Source organism: Magnolia sinica, chromosome 16 (assembly GCF_029962835.1).
Source record: "Magnolia sinica isolate HGM2019 chromosome 16, MsV1, whole genome shotgun sequence".
In the NCBI taxonomy this organism is placed as follows: Eukaryota; Viridiplantae; Streptophyta; class Magnoliopsida; order Magnoliales; family Magnoliaceae; genus Magnolia; species Magnolia sinica.
The window spans coordinates 59,349,973-59,369,248 of record NC_080588.1 but is presented as its reverse complement, the minus strand read 5'-3'; the positions used below and the strand labels follow the sequence as shown (position 1 = coordinate 59,369,248).

Here is a 19,276-nt window from a genome sequence, read left to right as displayed (position 1 = left end):
ACAGAAAAGTGGTCCTTTTCTTATACACGCGTGTAGAGCATGCACTTGTGGGATGTAGGCCTTTTCTTCAAATCTTGATCAATCGCCTTGTGTAGCCATGTTGTTGCATCAATTCCACCCGGTTTCAAAAAAAAAAAAAAAAAAATGCGTCCTTGAGTTTACATTGGAAGTCATAATCTCCTACGAAGATCCTCATTTGTAGCGCGTCTTCTTCGGCTTCACCGGCAATTGATGGTGGAGACCTACACACTTGATGAGTACTTGTGCATAATACGGTGTTGAAATACACAGCATCTTTCTTTTGCTTCTTGTTAGTCCTCCACGTTCTAGATGTCAATTGTGGCCCCTTGGTCACAGTTGGCTTCTAATCTGAATACCTTGATTGAAGTTAAGATGGTACTATTGTGTTGACCTCTATAGAGTTTGCTACTATGATTGTAGCACTATCCATCGCTTTGGCCATTGGATCATCTATATCTGTTAAACCTTCAGTCTCTTCAATTGGATCATCCGGCAACTAATCTTTTGATTTTACTTGACTTTACTCCGATCGAATCATTGATCCATCCCCATCCATAGATCCATCAACCAATCCAAAGTAGGATTCCTTTTAGGTCGCCACACTATCTATAGCCACGCCATTCCTTAGAATGCCAGATAAAGCATATTGAAGCCCATAAAGTTTTTCTTGTTCAATCAAGGGCTCAAAGCAAGCTCTCACCAACTCTTTAAGTTCCATGAATTTGTTTTCAATACCTTCCTTAAATGCTCTAATTTCCTTCTTGACTTCCTGGAAATTTTCTTCCCATGTCTCATGAACATTCTTGGCCATCATTGATATTTTCGTATAATGGGATGCTTTTGAGTAGCTGACATGTAGTTGTCATTGCTCATAACATCTGGAAGGCCATTAAAACGACGGGTGAGACTCAGGACGATCATCGTGATAGTCAAAATGAGTCAGATAAGATTAACGCAATAGATATGGAAAGGTAGGAAAGTTTGGATGGGGATAATTGTATGAGGCATATGAACATCTTCCTATCCACGACATCTCCAAACGAGAGCATGGGTTGAACTATAAGCTTGGATTCTAGATCTAAGGTTAGTGGTTGGGATGGGTTTTTCTTTTCTTTTCTTTTCTTTTCTTTTCTTTTTTTTTTTTTTTTTTTGGTAAGGACAAAAGAAAGGGCAAGCAATTGATGGGTTGAAGCGGGATTAGGATATAGTAGGGTTGGAAGAGAATATAAACAGAGTTTTTTTTTTTTTCTAAAGGTATGATTAGGGTTCAAAGGGTTTGGGGGGAAAAGGAAAAGGAATGGTTTAGGGTTTGGTGATTTTGGGAAGGGAAAAGGGAAAAAAAGAAAAAGAAAATGGAAGATGAAGGATTGAGGAATGAGAAAGATGAAAGAGTAGGATTAAGATGAGAAAATTACCTTCTTTAAGTCTCCCAAGAGCAGAACCTGGCTCCGATACCAATTTAATGCAAACCCCGAAAGGGAAAGCAAATGGATCAAAGAAAAGAAGAAAGAGATTGTGGGAAAGGACCCAACAATCCTCTGGCCGAATGCTAGAGATTGCGAATGCAAGGCGATGAGCAAGCTCAATAGTCCTTTAGTCTTGAACTAGGGATTCCTCCCCCCCCCACCCCAAAAAAAAAAAAAACTACCGTAGATAAATAGAGAATTACTGAAAGAAAATATCAATCAACTTCTCTTTTTCCATAGGCCATTGGCCTTATTTATAACCAATCCTTACAATTTGCAATAAAAGCTATGGAATCTAAAAATAAAATTCCTAACTAGCCAAGATCTAAGAAAATAGAAAACTACCTAAATAAGAAAGCACTGTAATTAAGAAAGCACCTAAATAAGAAAGTACTTAAATAAGAAAAATCTAAAATTACTCCATGCCTAATATAAAAATATGAAAGAAAAAGTAAACTTCCTAATCTAGATATTTGAAAGAAAAGAATAGCGATAGGCTAAAAAGGGAAAGTGGTCTTTTTTCTTGTACACACGTGCGGAGCGTGCACGTGTGGGATGTGGGCCTTTTCTTCAAATCTTGATCAATCAGCTTGTGTGGCCATTTGGTTGGCATCATAACATCTCCAACTTATCAAAGACAACCTTAGGGCATCTAAATAAAGACATGAAATACATTTTATTTTTATTTTTTTTTAAGTAGGTTTGTCATTACTGAAATTGCGTGGATTGTCTACCACGACACGCAGACACTTATCGAAGCTTAGAATTATGGCTAAGTCCTAGAGGGGGGTGAATAGGACCACTTAAAAATTATCTCGATTAAAACAAGTAATACTTAGGCTTCCAAGCCAAGCGAGTCTAATAGAATGGACTACAAATGATACAACAAGTTGAGCTACAAGTATGTGCTAGAGATAGTGATCTTGTGTGTGCTTACAAGTACTTAGCATACAATCCAATTCGAGCATTCATATAATTTAACTAATTAATCACATAAGCATGAATAGAATTGCAAACATTAACGACGGCAAACACAAGGATATATAGTGGTTTGGCTACTTGCCTACTCCACTCCTGACGGACGCACTCTCTTTGAGTAGGATCACCCCTAACATTTACAGCCCTACACAAGGACCTAAACTTACACTCCTGTCGGAGGCTCCCTCGGAGTCTTAGTTGGTTTTTTTATCGGCTAACCAACAACCACTATGATTCAAATCCAAGGACCTACATTCACTTCAGCCGGAGGCTCCCTATAAAGACTAACACGTATGCACCCGTGTCTGGTAAATTCGGTCCTACACAAGAACCTATTTGAGTTTGGGTCACAAACTCTATACTCAATTATACACAAGGAAAAAGTATACGGAATCTAAATTGACAACCTTACTTGTCGAATTGAGCTTTATTGATGCGCCTTGCTTGAGATGCTTGATGTTTGCTCTCCCGTGCTTCAATCAGCTTCTCAATTGCTCCCACGATCGTTGATGCGAATGCTTTAGCTCTTACGATCAATCGCCATACATTTGATGCTCTAATGAGGTGACCAAGGCAGTGGGAGAGGGTGGAATCTTCTACAACTAGAGGGATAGTTGTTTTCCAATGAGGGTTCACCTAGATGGGTGTTCTAGAGGTCAGTAGACTACGGATTTACCTGTGGGATTGAGTCTATCCTTTAGAAAATGGTAGAGATCAAGTGCATCTTCAATCAATGGAGGTTGGAATCCTCATTAGAGGGGTAATTTCGAGGAAGATGACTTGAATCTCTTAGGTTTAGAGCCTTAGGAGTGGGATCACCTAAGTTCTAATGGCACCAAAAACACATGAAATTGCCCAAGGTCCGAATGCCCTTTATATAGAAGTTGAGTTCCAACGACTATAAACAAAACCCTTCGATCGATGTGTCGATCGATCGAACTTTTTGACTTTGGCCTGAAATGTTGCTGGAGTGTTTTGGCCATTCTTGATCGATTGAGATCGATCCAGGATTCGCTCGATTGGTCGACAACCAGAGTTCTGATATTTTGGGTTGTTTGGTTTACATCAACTATGAACCTCTTTTAGCCTATTATTATCATGTTCCAATTGAGTTCCTAAGGCTGAGGGATAATCAAAGAAAGGTTTACTTATTAAGGAATGGATCATCTAGGGGTTAGGGTTGTTTTGGGTCTAAAGTTAGGGTCACCAAGGCACCTCAAATTTACCTGTTCCTTCACCCCTTAATTCTTCATGTCGTCATGTGCCTTCGATCCTCAGCTACCAAGGGCTGAATTGATTCACTGACTCACGTGATTGACAAATAGGAGCACTAACAATTACTACTTCGATTAAAGTTAATCTCCCCTCCCAAGGACAGGTGCCGGCTTGAAAGCTTCCTTTCAACTTTCTCAATCACTGTGTCCCGAAGGTGAACCATAGGTTTACCAATACATAAAGGGAGGCCAAGGTATAAACTCGGATACTACTACTAGCTCGCCACCTCTTCCTTGGACATCCACACCACCAACATCTCACTCTCTCAAATGTTGGCCTTTAAACCCAACACCCTTCAAAGCATATGATTGTTTTTTTCTCAAATTATCCAATTTCCCCTCTTCTGCATAACGAAAAAGGATGGTATCACTTGCAAACTGGAGATGTGAAATCTGGGGGGGGGGGGGGGGGGTGGAAGCGTCCCCTATCGAATCCCCCTCATAGATTTAAAGAAGTTTTTAGGAGACCCACTTGCTAACAAAAAATATGGCAGAAAAAATGCATTCTTGAAACCATCTTCTCCATTTCTATCGGTGTCCCATCGCCCTAACATATAATCAAGAAAGTCTCAGTCTATGTGATCATAAGCTTTCTCAATGTTTACACACTACTCCCTTCTCACTTTCTCAAATCCTTGAGTCAATGTTTCGTGCACAATCAACGCACTATCTAGAATCCATTGACCTACCATAAAAGCACTCTAAACCTTGGAAATGATGCTTGCTAAAACTACACGAAACCTTAAAGCCAGGATCTTAGTTAGGATCTTATACAGACTCCCAATGAGGCTAATTGGTCTAAAGTCACAAAGACTTTCCACCCCTTTTGTTGAATAACTATGAAAGATGTGCACAACTCTATCACCATTCACCCCATCTCAAAGAACTTTGTAATGAAGCTAACCAAGTCATCCTTCACCATCCCCCAAAGGACCTAAAAGAATGCCATAGGGAAGCTGTCTGGCACCAAGGCCTTATCCCTACCCATAGCATCCACAACTGCTTTGATCACTTCCTCATAAATCAGCTTATTCAACGAAGCAGCTTCCTCCTCGGATAATAAACAAATGACAAATTATTGAGACATGGCCACTGCCACCTCTCCCCCACAAGAAGGTCCTTGCAAATTTAATTTGACTATCGCATCATACACCTTAGACTTCTCTACTCTCTTCCCATCCACCGACATGCTAAGAATCATATTAGACCTAGCACAAGAACTAGCGATGTCGTGGAAGAAACTTGCATTCTTGTATCACTCCTTAAGCCATGTTGCCCTAGACCTTTGCCTCCACTCGATCTTCTTTTAGACGATTCTTGTTCTCCAGTGAGAGCTTGACTCTCAAAGAAAACTTTGAGACCACCGAAATCAAATTGATGGTTCAGTTACTTGGTCTGTTGAACAGAACGGTCCTCTATCCTTTTGAAGTGGATGATTGAGTGTGGCACCATACTCCAAATGCCATTGTTCATCCAGAAACTTTTCCAAGCTCTATGCCTGGTGATAAATCCTTAACAGTCATGGACCAAGGTGCGGGGGATGTGTTCTGCCTCATGCGGAGGCCTTCATGTGGTCCGCTTCTATCGACGCACAATTGATAACCTTCGAAAGTAAGTTGGATTCAACCAAACAGGTGTGTGATGTGTAAAAATCCATTAAAAACCCTGAATCATCTCTTTATTTGGACATGAATGTAGCAGATATGATTGGTTAACCCAAGGAAGACAACAGAGATGTTCATAGGCGCACTAGTATGTGATAAATATATAAAATAAGTTATGCCAAATAAATAACTAGGTAAGACAATATTGAAAAAGACTAAAAGAACAAAAACTCAAAGCATATTGATGAGAAACGAGAAAGGCTATCATAATTCATAGCCAGTAAATCCTAACCTGAATTCAATCTGCAAGAACATGCCTGGACAACCTCGAATATTCTTCAATGCTATAACTGCTGCATCTATGCTACTAAATTCAACAAACCAACAAGGAACCCTATGCAAATTTGCCCGTGTCAATCTGGCGACAGACCCAGCATTTCCAACAGCAAGATTGCAAATGGACATTAGTTCATCATCTGTGAAGAATGGGGCAGGAATATCGGGTAGACCAATCCAGACAGTGTTCGTTGGTACCATATCGTCATCCCTCCTGATGGAGGCATGATAATTTCTGGATATATGGCCATCAACTGAACTTGAGCTCTGACTGATGTTGTATTTTGTACACAAGGAAGCAAATAAAGAAGATAACTGAGACATTCTAGTCATATTACGGCCATTAGGGCTATCATGTACAGCTGGAGCATTTCCAGGATTGTTGGTTCTCAATTCAACACGGATGGTTGTAGTCCCAAATCGTGCCCCATCTAAACGAGACCTTGCAGCATCCGCTCCTTCATGTGAACAAAAATCTATCAAGCAGCAACCACTTTGTCTGATAAATTTCCATCCAGCAAGCTCACCAAATTGAGAGAATGCATTAATCAGTTCTTCATCAGTTACCGATGGATCTATCAGCCTTACCAATAGATGACGACTACGAGATGAGGTTAACCCATCCACAGTTCCTGTATTTACTGTCAAGCTTTTACTCTGTGGTACGTGATAACCATTCTCTTTACGCTGCTGCCTGATGTGTGTCATAACGGTAGCAGCTTCTTCAGCAGTCCCGAATTCCAACATCAAGGCACTTTCGCTGGCAAGATCGGTAACCACTCGAGGGGTCCAAAATCCCACAGTCATCAGTTCACGCAGAATCTCATCTTTGGCCCACTGGCTGGACACCTTGCCAATATAAACATGGCAACTAGAACCAACTGCAACACCATTGATAGCTCCTCTGCTACCCAGTCCGCTGTCCAAGAACTTTATACGAAGGCACGAACCCCAAGGGGAGGATCCCCGCATACATTCACGAGCCTTTACAGCATCCATGATGTTTCTGTACTCAACCAAGGCAAAACCTTTCACATGAAAGAACAAAAGGTGTTCTATGTGACCAAATTTCTCGAACTGTGATCTTACTAGATTTTCAGATGCATCATGACCAAGAGAGCCCAACCAAAGTTGTTTAGAAGCTGAAAAGACATCCATGGCTGCAGGATCCCCATCACAGTACCACACAATTGGACTTGTTGAACAAGCATGATACTGTGTGGTCGAATGCTCATTAGGAGATGCTGAAGTCTTAGATGTTTGGTTCTTATCAGCTTGAAAAATATGGTTTCCACCCTCAAATGCATCATTCCTCTGGTCTAATGGTTTTCTGGAGGCAGGAGAAGGCAATAAGTTGCTCCCCAAGTCCTTTCGCATGGAAGGCCTGTCTGGCCATGAATCTCCAATCTCCCCCGAACCCAATTCCTTGGCAGAGATTGAGCTTTCACATTCATGATTTGAACGAACACCCAATGATGCCTCAGGTTTGACAAGTGAGTGGCAAGCCTTCACAGTCTGACCTAAAACTTTGTCAGCTGAACTTCTTTCCTCATTAGATACATCACCAGCAGATGAATCATGTGCTCTTGAACTGGTACTCTTTCCTGATACTTCAGCTGAGTTATCGTGTCGGCTAGAGATCTTAGGCATCAAATACTGTCGATTAATATACTTTGACGGATCAGAGTTATCATCATCACTCTCATCTTGACTATCTGCTTCGCGAACCATTTCTGAGGACCCAAAAACTCTTTCCAGCGAAGATGATAGTTCTGATACAGCCTCAGGACTTGCTGATTCGCTTAACTTCCTATACCTTGAAAATATCCAACCTCTCAAGGATGGATGTTTGCTAATAACCTGCATGAAGGAGACAATATAAGACCTGATCAATGATCATAAAATTATGAGATGCTAAGGACACAAATGTAATTAATCCCAATACACAGTAATACATACTAGGTCTAACCTTAGAAAAATAATCCACTCACTTTTTTACTTCCCGTCCTCAATTTAATGGAAACCCCTTTTGATTTTTAGGAAGCATTTCAACAAATGAGGTATTTCGCAATTGACATGAAACCGGGGGCCTAATGAGTCAGTCATAACCTCAGATTCAAGAATTGACTTGGGAATCCCTATATGCAATAAATGTATGACAAACTTGACAAAATGCTCTGGCAATAGCTGTTTCCTATGTGACTTGGTCACAAAGTGTTTTGGTTTGAGACATGAATACAGGGTGTTGGATATGGTGGCTTTTAAAAGCTGGAACCTTCTACACATCCAAACGAACAGTTTTTAAGTAATAAAATACCATAGTTTAATATCATATTGCAATTACCTGTATGTCAAAAAATACTACCAAAAAAGAAAGACCTAACACAGTATTTCAGGATTTATATATAGGTCAAAATGTATTAAAAAAAAAAATCTTGCCAGTGCAACAAAAATCCACATGGCAGAAACTCCTTCCAGATTCCAGGATATATCTCTTGTCAGAGGTGGATAGCAATGCGACTTGGAAAAGAAAATTTCTTGGCAGAAACTTGAGGGCATGACTTTCGCTCAGGTAAATAAAAAAATTAAAAAAAAAAAAACAACGAAAGTACAGAATGGAAGATCTAACACAGTATTTCAGGATTTCAGAATTTCTCACGCAGTCAACAGTGAGCTAATGCTTTTGACCAGAAATCTCAACGCTTAAACAAGTCCACAAGAAGGGGACAAAAACATGTGATAAAGTTGCTTCATGTGTAACATAGGAGATTCTGTTAATACGCCATTCAGGAACGAGAAATACTAAATCATGTTACGAATGATTGAAGATGAGATGTGGGGCACGTGCCAACACGGAACACATATGCATCAGTTGGAGCCCACCATGAGAACGTACTGACCAAAACATAACACTGACCACTCACCTGGCAGGCAAAACATGTTCACTGAATATAAACCTTAGGTCATTTTTCCCAATCATCCAGTTTTGTCACAATGTGCGGCCCACATGACTAAACTGGCCTTCTGCTCTAGGGTCTCTCATGGTGGGCCCTACCTGATGAATGGCTCAGAACCTGCACACATGTAGCCATGGTTCTGAATGATGGTATTGGCCGCCGTATCGGCCCCACAGAAAAATGATATGATACAGCGTCGCATATTAAAATCGGGTCGTATTGGTCAGAATTTTTTTTCAGCAAAAAAATATGAAAAAATATCAGAAAAATAGAGGGGGGGTGATCTTTGGATCTATCTTCTTCTTCTTTTGTATTTTGACAATGTATTCAATAGTGTATCGGACCATTCTTTCATGAGAATGTTGTCTGTCGATTTCACTTGTTGAAGGTCAACTAAATGGGCCCTAATTGAACACAAATTAAACATGATTTAGTGAACAATGGCCCATTATATATTGGAAATACAACAAAAAGAAGATGAAAATATAAAAAAGAAAGCAAAGGTTTACCCTTCTTTCTGACTTTTCACATAATGGTCCACTTCGCTTCGATTTGTCAAATCCCATTCAAATCATTTGTTTTGATCCCAAAATAGGTATAGATCTAGCCTAAATGCCCAAAATAGGTATAGATCTAGCCTAAAATGAGTTCTTAAGATTATTCCATGGTTTAAATGAAAAGAAGAAGAGGAGACATGAGTGAATTTTTGAAAAAAAATAAATAAATTTGGGGTTTTACGGACCAATACAATCCAACCGATTCCAATACAGCCCCATATTGTGCATCGTATCAAGCCAATACAGACAGGATACGCCCATATCAGCTGATACGATACCGATTTTCAGAACCATGATGTGGCCCATTAGCATGTGCCAAGGTAAGCTGGGCAGAAACCTAAGACATCAATATTGAAGCTAAGGGCACCTACCATTGAGCTAAAGACTTGAACCCTACTTCAATATTCAAGAATCACCATAGCATTTCTCCTAAATAATTAAGAACCACTTTAAACATCAGATGACGAGGCAGCAGGCATTTAAAATATTCCTGTTAGTACATCATAGCATAAGATTAACTGAAAACTAAGATCCATTAAGAATGAAAGCAAAAGATCAAGTATTACCATTCCCATGAAGCAGTTCTTCAAAACTCCCAATGCTTTCTCCGAAACAAGGTTGTCATTCGATATTGACTTCTCTTCACTAGCCCCATTGTGTTCTTCAGTTGCCTGGCCAGCATCCATACATGACACAACCACATCATTTGTCTTGTCCAATCGGTCAGTTACCTCAACAGCATTAAGCTGATGTGTCACCTGCCTTAGAAAGTAATTTCCTCCTCTTTGAATTCCTGTATCTGTTCCACTTGAGGCCAAAAGCTCAAAACAAGCTGCAATTAAATTTTTAGGACAAGAAAAGAAAATCCTGAGCAGGCTAAGTGCTCGAAATTTGAATAGTTTTGACAATGCAGGCTCATCGTCATCTGCTAATTTTTCCTTCAGCTCATTAAACGACTCCATTGACTGTTGAACCCTTTCAATGTCCTTTTCATCAATTTGGAAGATGTCTTTGCCCTCAAAAGTGGAAACGAAGAAACTAAGCACATTCAGGAAAACTGCAGAGCAGATGCCTCGAATAACGGATGATGTTGGTGCCTCACATGACGCAGTGCAGCAGATGCCAACCAGACCAAAAATGCAGGCTTTCGCAGTCTGAAATGCAACACCATCAGCATCATCTCCTCTCATTATTATAGCCAAGTTCCAATTGTACATATTGATGGCAACTGTAGCTGCGGCCTCAAGAGCGGTAGGGCAGAATGATGCATACCGGGGAATTAGTTCGGCTACAATACGTTGTGCACTTGTACAACCTGTAAAATTCAGTAAATTTTCAAAGAATAATGGTAAATATCTTCCTCCAATCGTTCAAATTTAGTTATGGCATACAAATTGTCTTCATGACTTGAGTAGAGATGTGGAGGGTATTTCTTATCAAGGACGAGCTTGAATATCCTCTTCTATAGAGGATTTTTATTTTTATTTTTTTTTCATAGTCTGGCCAATCCTCAATAAGAAATGCAGATACTCTCTTTGCCTGAGGATATTGAAAGCAAGAAGGGCATGCTTCAGTTCTTATCAACTAGTCACTGCACCTAACATATTAAGAGACTCAAACAGCAAAGAATTTGCTTCTTTTTCTTTACTCTGCTTTTTCTTTACTTTCTTCTTCTTCTTCTTCTTCTTCTTCTTCTTTTTTGAGAAGATAGCAAACGTTCTTCTTCTTCTTCTTCTTCTTCTTCTTCTTCTTCTTTTTTGAGAAGATAGCAAACAACAAAAATTGCTCATATGATGGTTGTTCGACAGTGGGATTGGATTTTCATCTCAGCCCTTGGGGATGGGGAGAGGATTCAGTTTTGGGAAGATGTGTGAGTGGGATATACCCCATTGCAATGTCAATTTCCTACTATTGCTCGTTTGTCGCTGACCCGAACAGTTTTACTAAGCATATTTGGTCCTACGCAGCTCTGCCAAAAATTGATGCTTTCTGCTGGCTTGTTGGGGGGAGAAAGGATCTTAATGGTGGATACTCCAGAAGAGGTGTGGAACGCTGACTCGGAATCAGTTAATCATCTCTTCATCCAATGCCCATTTGCCTCTAAGGAAAAGCCAAATCCTGAAACTTAGTTCCCACAATTTTTTTTGTCCACACGGTGTTCACAAACAGGAAATAGGTCCCAAATATCCAAATCATGGTGCAGCTGGGGCAGTTAGTGATAGTGGATAACTGCCTTCTGGCTTTTGTGTGATTTAGAGGGGTTTTGCCCCCTGTTTTTACTTTAGTTTTTCTCTTTCATAAAATTACTTCATTAATGAAAGAGAGAGGGAGAGACTATTTCAAAGGGATTCTTAGGAGTGTCCATTATGTCTATAAAAGGGACTGTTTTAGGATATTGAAGGCACCACTTCTCTAAGTTTTCTACCACCATTTGCTTAAGCACTTGTATCTCATGCAGAGATTTCATTTTAAGTTCATAATCTCTCTCAACTCTCAACTCCAATACCCACTGTGTGGTGTTTTCTTAATTTCCCACAACTCGAGCACCGAATTTCTTGTTGATTCAATAAACAATTGCATCATATTATCCCCTTCAACAAAAAGTCTCGAGCATATGATCTTATTTTCGTTGCAAGAGTTTGATAGTGACAGGTCCAAGCTCAGCCCAAGCCCAAAAATCAACCCCAGGCCCCCATACCCAAGGCCAGGACAACCCTCATAATTTGCCTGCAGGTTCAAGTGCCTAGGGACTATAACCTATTTATTAAAGAAAGGAAGTGGTTAAAGGTGGTCTTGGCTTAAGGTAGGTGAAATACATTGGAACTCATTTGAGGCCCAACTGAAACTTCATTAAAGCAATATAAAATAATAATAAAAACAAAGCGGATGATCTTCATCTTTACTATTATTGTCTTTTCTTTAGCGTTCTAATTTATCAACCACCACATAAATATCTCTTCACTTGTTCTGCCAGTCCTCAACCTCATCTAACCCAGAACCTAAAATTTGGATTACCCCCTTAATCTGTCCTACATCAATTTTTGGTATTAGAGCAAGCTTTTTTCGGATATTTGAGAAGCCTGGGATGTTACACAGACTCGCAGTGGTAGGTCATACACCCCCAAGATGTTGGATAATCAAAGGGACGAGTTGATTATGTAGTTGACCTAGAAGATGATTGAATTGTCACAACAAGTTAAAGAGGATCCTTGGTCCTTACTCAGCCAGAGAGTTCTCACAGCGCAAAAAATCTAGCGGTATAGCGGTACTGAATGAAGCGGAGCTCGGAGGCAATGAAAATCAATTGCCGACATGACAACCAGCCACCTAATCTCCGAGGAAAATGGGTGGTGAGACGCATGGCAATCTTAATTGGGGGCTGCCAAAGAGGGAGCTTATCTAGAGCGTCCAAAGGATCCTCGATCACGGAAGATTTGAGCCACACGACTCCTTCAATGATGTTACAACGAAAGTTTGCCTTGACGCTGTTGTTTTTATGGAAAACTAAATCCGGCGGCCTTCATTGATTAGTTAGTGTTGATGGATGATTGCTTTGATTGGCACTCAATGCTAGAGGAGAAGAAGGTTCAATTTGTGAAAGCAATATTGAAGGGGCCAATGAATTTGTGGTGGCACAGTTTGGAGGACCAACTCCTTATATCCAACGAACCACCTATTGACACGTGGGATGAGATGAAGGTCAGGATGACAGAACACTTACTAATTGCAGACAACAACAACAACAACAAAAAACCTTGTATGCAAAATTGCCTCCTCAAAGAAGATACCAACTCCATTGAAGAGGGGGGGCTCCAATAGTTAACCATTCATAACTAGGTTTGGGAAAGCGAAGTGCAAAAGACAGCAAGATAGAAGCTGGACTTTTTACGGAAATTCAACACGAAATTGCAGCCAACCGCACTCCCAGTCGGGTACTTGAAAATTTGGTCTTCCATACATAACTAGGTTTGGGAGGCTTTGATGAAGTCTATCAACTTGCACTCCCAGTCGAGTACTTGAAAATTTGGTCTTCCATACATCCAAAATTTTAAGCAGGGGAGTATTCTAGTGTTCAGGAGCTTCTACTGCAACGCACAGCCCTCCAAGTACCAGGTTTGCAGGTTCAGGTAACAATTTTCCAAATCGAGATCCTACAAAGGTAAAGGCGACTGTGGTCAACAAAACTAAGAGAGACAGCAATGTGACTGAATGATATAAATGTGGTGAATATAGTCACTTCTACATCGTTTGCTCTGCCAAAAGCCTGCAGTATCATGAGAGGAGCCAGAAAACAGGTAAGGAGAAACAGGAAGTCACCGAAGAAGAGAATGATGAAGATTGCTTGAAGGATTGAATGGACTGATCGTGTTGCTATGCCACCAGTAGCAACCCTAAAGACAGAGGACCGGCGATACACCAATATCTTTCACACCATTATGCCATGCCATGGCCGCTTATGCACCATTATCATCGACGAAGACAGCAACATGAACATGGTGTTGGAAGAGCTTATGGACAAGCTTTGGTTGAAGCATCCACAACCCTATCAAGTTGCGTGTGTAAATGACTTTTATTCCAGTAAATAATTGTCACTTGGATACCTTTTCATTTGGTAAAAAGTTGTAAAGATTCCGTTTAGTGTGACATTATCCATGTGAATTTTATTTTAATTTTTTTGAGAGAGATTTATCCATGCGAAAGTTAGCCGATTTTGCTTGGTAAACTGTGTTTGTTTGATACAAAAGTGCAAGAAGATGGGTAATACCGATACCTACTAGTCCTCTACAATCGTGGCAAGCAGACTTTCATCCCTATGAAGGAAGTTTCACCCCCGAAGCAACCAGAACAGAAACAACCACTTAACATACTCACTATGTGTAAGTTTAAAGAAGAAATTCAATAAAAGGGAATCATATATGCTTTGGTAACACTGTGAAAAAGAAGAACAAAAGGAGCCTGCAAAAGAATTATGTACTCCAACAAGTGAAGACAGATGGATTTGCTAAGCTTATTAATGACAGTCATGACACGGTTTAAAGGAAGATTGTCCTTAATACAGAAAACTACAATGGACGTCCATCTTTGATCGATCAGTTCAAGGAAGGTGACATGGCAATGGTTTGATTATAGCCTAAGATATTTCCATTTGGGACATACAACATGAGCCATTCGAAAAAGGTTGGGCCTTACTACATTCTCAAGAAGATTGCTGAAAATTCTTCTTTGCTAGACCTTACATCAAAGGTAAATTCAGCACCAACTTCCATGAAAGGTAAAATTCAACATTGAAGATCTCACTGCTTTTTGAATATCATATGGATTATTGGACAGAAGAGAATGCTATTCAACAAACTCAAACACCTAAGCAGCTTGACGATGAAATTGAGGAAGTGATTGATGACCAGTTAGTTTCTATGCTCCATTGCAGGTATCAACAATTCCGGGTCAAAGTGCCATTGACTTATTAGTTATTAGTTATACATCAACCTCAGCAGCTGATTTCCAAACACGAACCTCTATAAGAGAAATCAACTTTCAACTCAATGGAGCCGAGTAATTTCAAGCATGGGGGAGTTGACGGCAAGGGGCCTAAGCACAAAAACAGTGACAAATCTCATTCTTGGAATTTCTCGAGAGTTTCAAATTTTAATTTTTGAGGTTTTTCTTGGAATATTATCAGAAAAAATAAAAAATAATTATTCTAAATAAAGAATTTTGATTTGCAAATATGAGAAATACTCCAGTGCTCCTAGTTGCGTTTAGCTGCATTGGGAGACTTGGACAATCCAAATTCATTGATCTAGACTCTTGACTAGCTCCAACGCACATTTGATGGGCAACCATGCAAGTATCACACCGATCTAACAAATATTAACCATTTGCATGATGGTCTCTAATATGACAGTCAAGATCATTTACACGAAAATAGGTCTAATCCACCATTTCATCCACCTTTGTTAGAAATCATCATGGATTGCTTAAGATTCTAAAGAATCATTGTTGTTTCACAATAGTAGCCATTTCATCCATGGCTTGGAAAAAGGATGGTTAGAAAATAAGGCCATATCAAGGATGGGTTTGATCATTGGATCAGTGCAATCTATATATGGTAGCCTTAGCAATCTGTTCTAGACTTAATGGACAGTTCAGATCATTTGATTGAACTGTCTAACTGAAATAATGCAATTCGGAGCACTAAAATTTATGGTGCTTTGAGAGCACACGAGCATTTCTATTCAAATATATAATTTTTTTGAAAGATAACAAAATTAACATTAAAAAACCACTGCCCGAGAGAACCTCAATTGGGGAACAAAACCTACAGCCCAAAAAGAGAAATTAAATTGCAAATATCAATGAACTTAGAACAACAAGCCAAATCCACTACATCCCGCTTAACCCTTCTCACCACCTCTAGCACCGACCCCGCTTAAATTCCGGAGACAACGATTGTTCCTCTCACCCTAAAGAGCCCATAAAACTACCATAAGAACTATCTACCACACCACCCTTCCTTTCTCTTTTAAATATATAATTATATAATGAACTTTTTTAAGTTCTAAATAAATAGCAGAATAATTTTGCAATAAAGTTGCAAAAAAAGTAAAAATGATCAATATTTTGAAAATATTTCGATATTGTCATGATAATCTTGTTTAGCTGATTTCCTGCGAAAATATCACAAGATTTTCAACATCTCAACAATATTTGTCACATCGTCCAGGGCTCACACACACAAGCCCAAGCCCGAATTCATACCCAAGCCGATGTCATGTCCATAATTTGCTTACATGCTGAACTGCCTAAATAAGATATTATTAAAGAAAGGAAGTCACTAAAGAGGGCATTGGCTTGAGAAGAAAAGCATGAGAACTTATGTAAATGGATTCCAAGAGCAACGTGGCATTAGAAAATACATTCCACAGGAAGATGATGTTTATACAGGAAATTTACATTACATTTCATAGTTTGACAGTTAATTGCACGAAGCTTATAGAGCAAGTTTCCTCTTCTATTAAAAGCATTGTAGTAGTTCTCTTTTTAGCATGAAAGACAGAGAAAAAATTCCAGCGCTCACTTGCTTCCTTGGTGGTGTGACTTCATCGACCATTTTAGAGGCCAAACATCTCTAATTGGTTATAGTGACTCCAATCAAAAGTTTTGAATAACAAAATCAGTGGGCATGTCAGCCAGGTCCAAAATGATACGATACAGAACGCATCAGGCCCATATCATCCAATTTTTTGGCAAAAAAAAAAAACCTTCAAAAATATTGAAAAATATGAAAAAGATATAGTGTCGTAATCTATCTTGTTTTGTGTTTTTAACATGTATTCAACAATGTATCAGACCATTCTTTAATAGAATAGTCTGTCAGCTTGACAAGCTGAAGGTCAACCAAATAGGTCCTAATCAAATACACATCAAGCATGATTTGGTGGATTACACACCTATTACTCAAATCTAGTGTTTTGGTCCTCAATGCCTAAATCTTGTCTAAAATTAGTTTCTAAGCTCCCTTCATGGTTGAAATGAAGAAAGAAGTGGGAAATGGGAGAAGACTTGAAATAAAATCTCATAATTGAGCCTTTGGGGCCACATCAGCCATAACAGCCCGTATTGGTGCCAAATGAGTCGCATCAGCTTCTATCGGCTGATATGGGTTGACACAGCCCGTCTTTTTTCTTAATGGACCAGTTCACCTCCATATCTTAACTGAAACTTGAACCATGCTCCAATTTTGAATTAAAGGTCTAAGGTGAGACTACATTTGACTCAGTCCATTATCCTTTTCATTTTTCTTTTTCCCCTTTTTTCTGATCTATCGACACCACAAAATCTCTTGACTCACGTTCAACCAGTCCAAAACCTCATCTAGCCATAACCTAAATTTTGGGGCACCTCCCCTAATCTGTCCTACATCAGAGTTTAAGACAAAATACATCAAATTAGGACTCGTTTCAGAGTTCTCATTCTCAAGTCCACCAAATCATCCAACCACTTGAAGTCAAACAAACAAAAGACAACATAGTTTACACCTCCACACTAAAAACAATGTACATGTGCCTCACAACCATGTTTCAGAATGGAAGTCTGAACATTTTGAAAAATGCTCACCCTAAAAATGCATCACTGCCTCACTCGTTCCCTCTATATAAATTGCCAGAATTTTGGAAAACCACCCTGTCCTTCACTGGCGATCTCATTCACCTGCCTCCACAAGGATGCAAACAAAATGTTTGATCTACTAACAAAATCCCAAAGTTCAATGGAGAGGAAAGAGACTACCATAACTCAGTAAATTTGCTTGATGCCCGTGCCATAAAATTCCTCAGTCTCCTTCCACCTTAGTATTATCTTTGCTGATTTATGGGTGCCTTTGCCTCCAACTCCTAAGAATTTCCCCAACCCATCGGCCTGAAGAGGTCACCTTTATCTCCCCGTTATCATCTACAAGAATCCCACCTACAGAGTGGCAAGTGGTCCCAAATTTCTACTCGATGCTCCATCTATGCTCCACCCAAATGGTGGTTACCTCCGACTTCTTTTGACTCAGTTGCCAATTGTCAGCTACATTTTTCAAGTTTCTCATCACATCTAGCATAGGAATCCATCGAATTCTGTTCTTAAAACTGCCTTGTCAACAACTCTGTATATGAAGACCTTCGTTGGCTTTTTCCAAGTGAAGCTAAATATCCTAAAAATCATACATCCTGTTGTGAACTTGCAGTATGCCTAATACTTCCAAATCCTCTCATCCCCCAGTCACTTCCTGCCAGGCATAGTTGGATATCACTATAGAGCTTCTCCTATCCTTCGATTTGCAGCCTGTAAATATTCTGTTAAGCTAGACGCAGAAATGGTCAAAATTCAGCTGGGGTAGATGGTGATCAGAGGCAGACCTTCCAAAATTGGCAAGATTTCCACCGCATGGCCCATCCAAAGGACGATCCAGCAGACCAACAGTCTGGATGAATAGACCATAGCCTCACTTGTACAAACTCAAAACCCTAGTATACACTTCACACACACTCAGGTCGAGAATCGGATAATCCCTCACAAGAAAAACTTACAGAATAAGAAATCCCCGTGCCACTATCACATCATTACATGCTCTGTTCGCATTTACTCCCGAATTCGATCGTTCCGTCATTCGATCCGTTCTCTAATTTTTTTCATAATTCGGCAGAAAGAAATGTAAGAAAAGGAAAGAAAGGGGGGGAAATGAGGAGATGGATCGTACCTCGAGAAGCGGTGATGAGAGAGAGATAGGCCTGTTCGAAGTCGGGCATGAGGCGGGCATCCTTCTGAGAGATACAGAAGCGGATTCGCCTGTAGCAGTCGTAGAGACCTCGGATCTCTTCTCTGTTCCTGCGCTTTCGAAGGATCTCTTCTTGGGAAGGAGGAGTGAGAGGAGGAGATGGGTAGCTCTGCTCTTGTAGAGATTCGTAGAGCTTTCGCTTCTTCAGAGGCTGCTCTGCGCACGCCATGGCGGGATGGCGCTTCTCCTCGCTGTCGCTGCAGTCCGGCCTCTCTGAATGGAGCGACAGGTGTGGGAGGTTTTTATTGGAGGGAGTTGATTGTTACTCTGGCAGAGTGTGACGGATGATACACGGGTTCTATGAAACATACACTTGGCAAGTATTGACCAAAATTAAACTATTAAAAGTTTGGGACCCACTGTACATAGGTACTTATTTTAAAAGTCGTCTGGATTATTGATTCTGACCTCCAGTTGATGGACATTAATCTATTGAAATTAGACTGTCGACTTCTTATCATGTGGACCATCCATTACATGTCTATTAATCCGAAAGTTAATGAATAAAATCAGAGTAATTCTCGGTTTCTAATCATCGAAATAAACATACACGATTTCAACGGTTTATTTCAGTTTTTTTCCCGTCATATGTGAAATGTTTTAGCGCTGCCGTATCAATCGTCACAGGATCCCAGGGTACTAAAAAACTCGTCGGGAGAAATCGGATTACGTACTGAGTAAACTTTGTTGTGCCACTGTAAATGAGTATGTCTTATCCACGCCGGCCATCCGTTTTCCCGGAATATTTTAGGGACTTGAGG

General features: G+C 39.9%; 1 protein-coding gene across 2 annotated transcripts in view; it reads right to left on the bottom strand.

Annotated features, from left to right (window-relative positions):
• LOC131229017 (uncharacterized) overlaps window positions 1-18,745 on the bottom strand; it is a 29,642-nt gene extending 10,897 nt beyond the window's left edge. The window contains exons 1-3 of one of the 2 annotated variants that reach the window (XM_058224870.1): window positions 18,438-18,745; window positions 9,760-10,508; window positions 5,636-7,539 (exon numbers count right to left, since the gene is read on the bottom strand). In XM_058224870.1, coding sequence (XP_058080853.1) covers window positions 5,636-7,539; window positions 9,760-10,508; window positions 18,438-18,684 — 2,900 coding nt within the window. In that variant the 5' untranslated portion in view covers window positions 18,685-18,745. The remainder of the gene's footprint in view (window positions 1-5,635; window positions 7,540-9,759; window positions 10,509-18,437) is intronic. The other variant, XM_058224869.1, reaches the window with a different exon arrangement.
• Window positions 18,746-19,276: the final 531 nt, after the last annotated feature.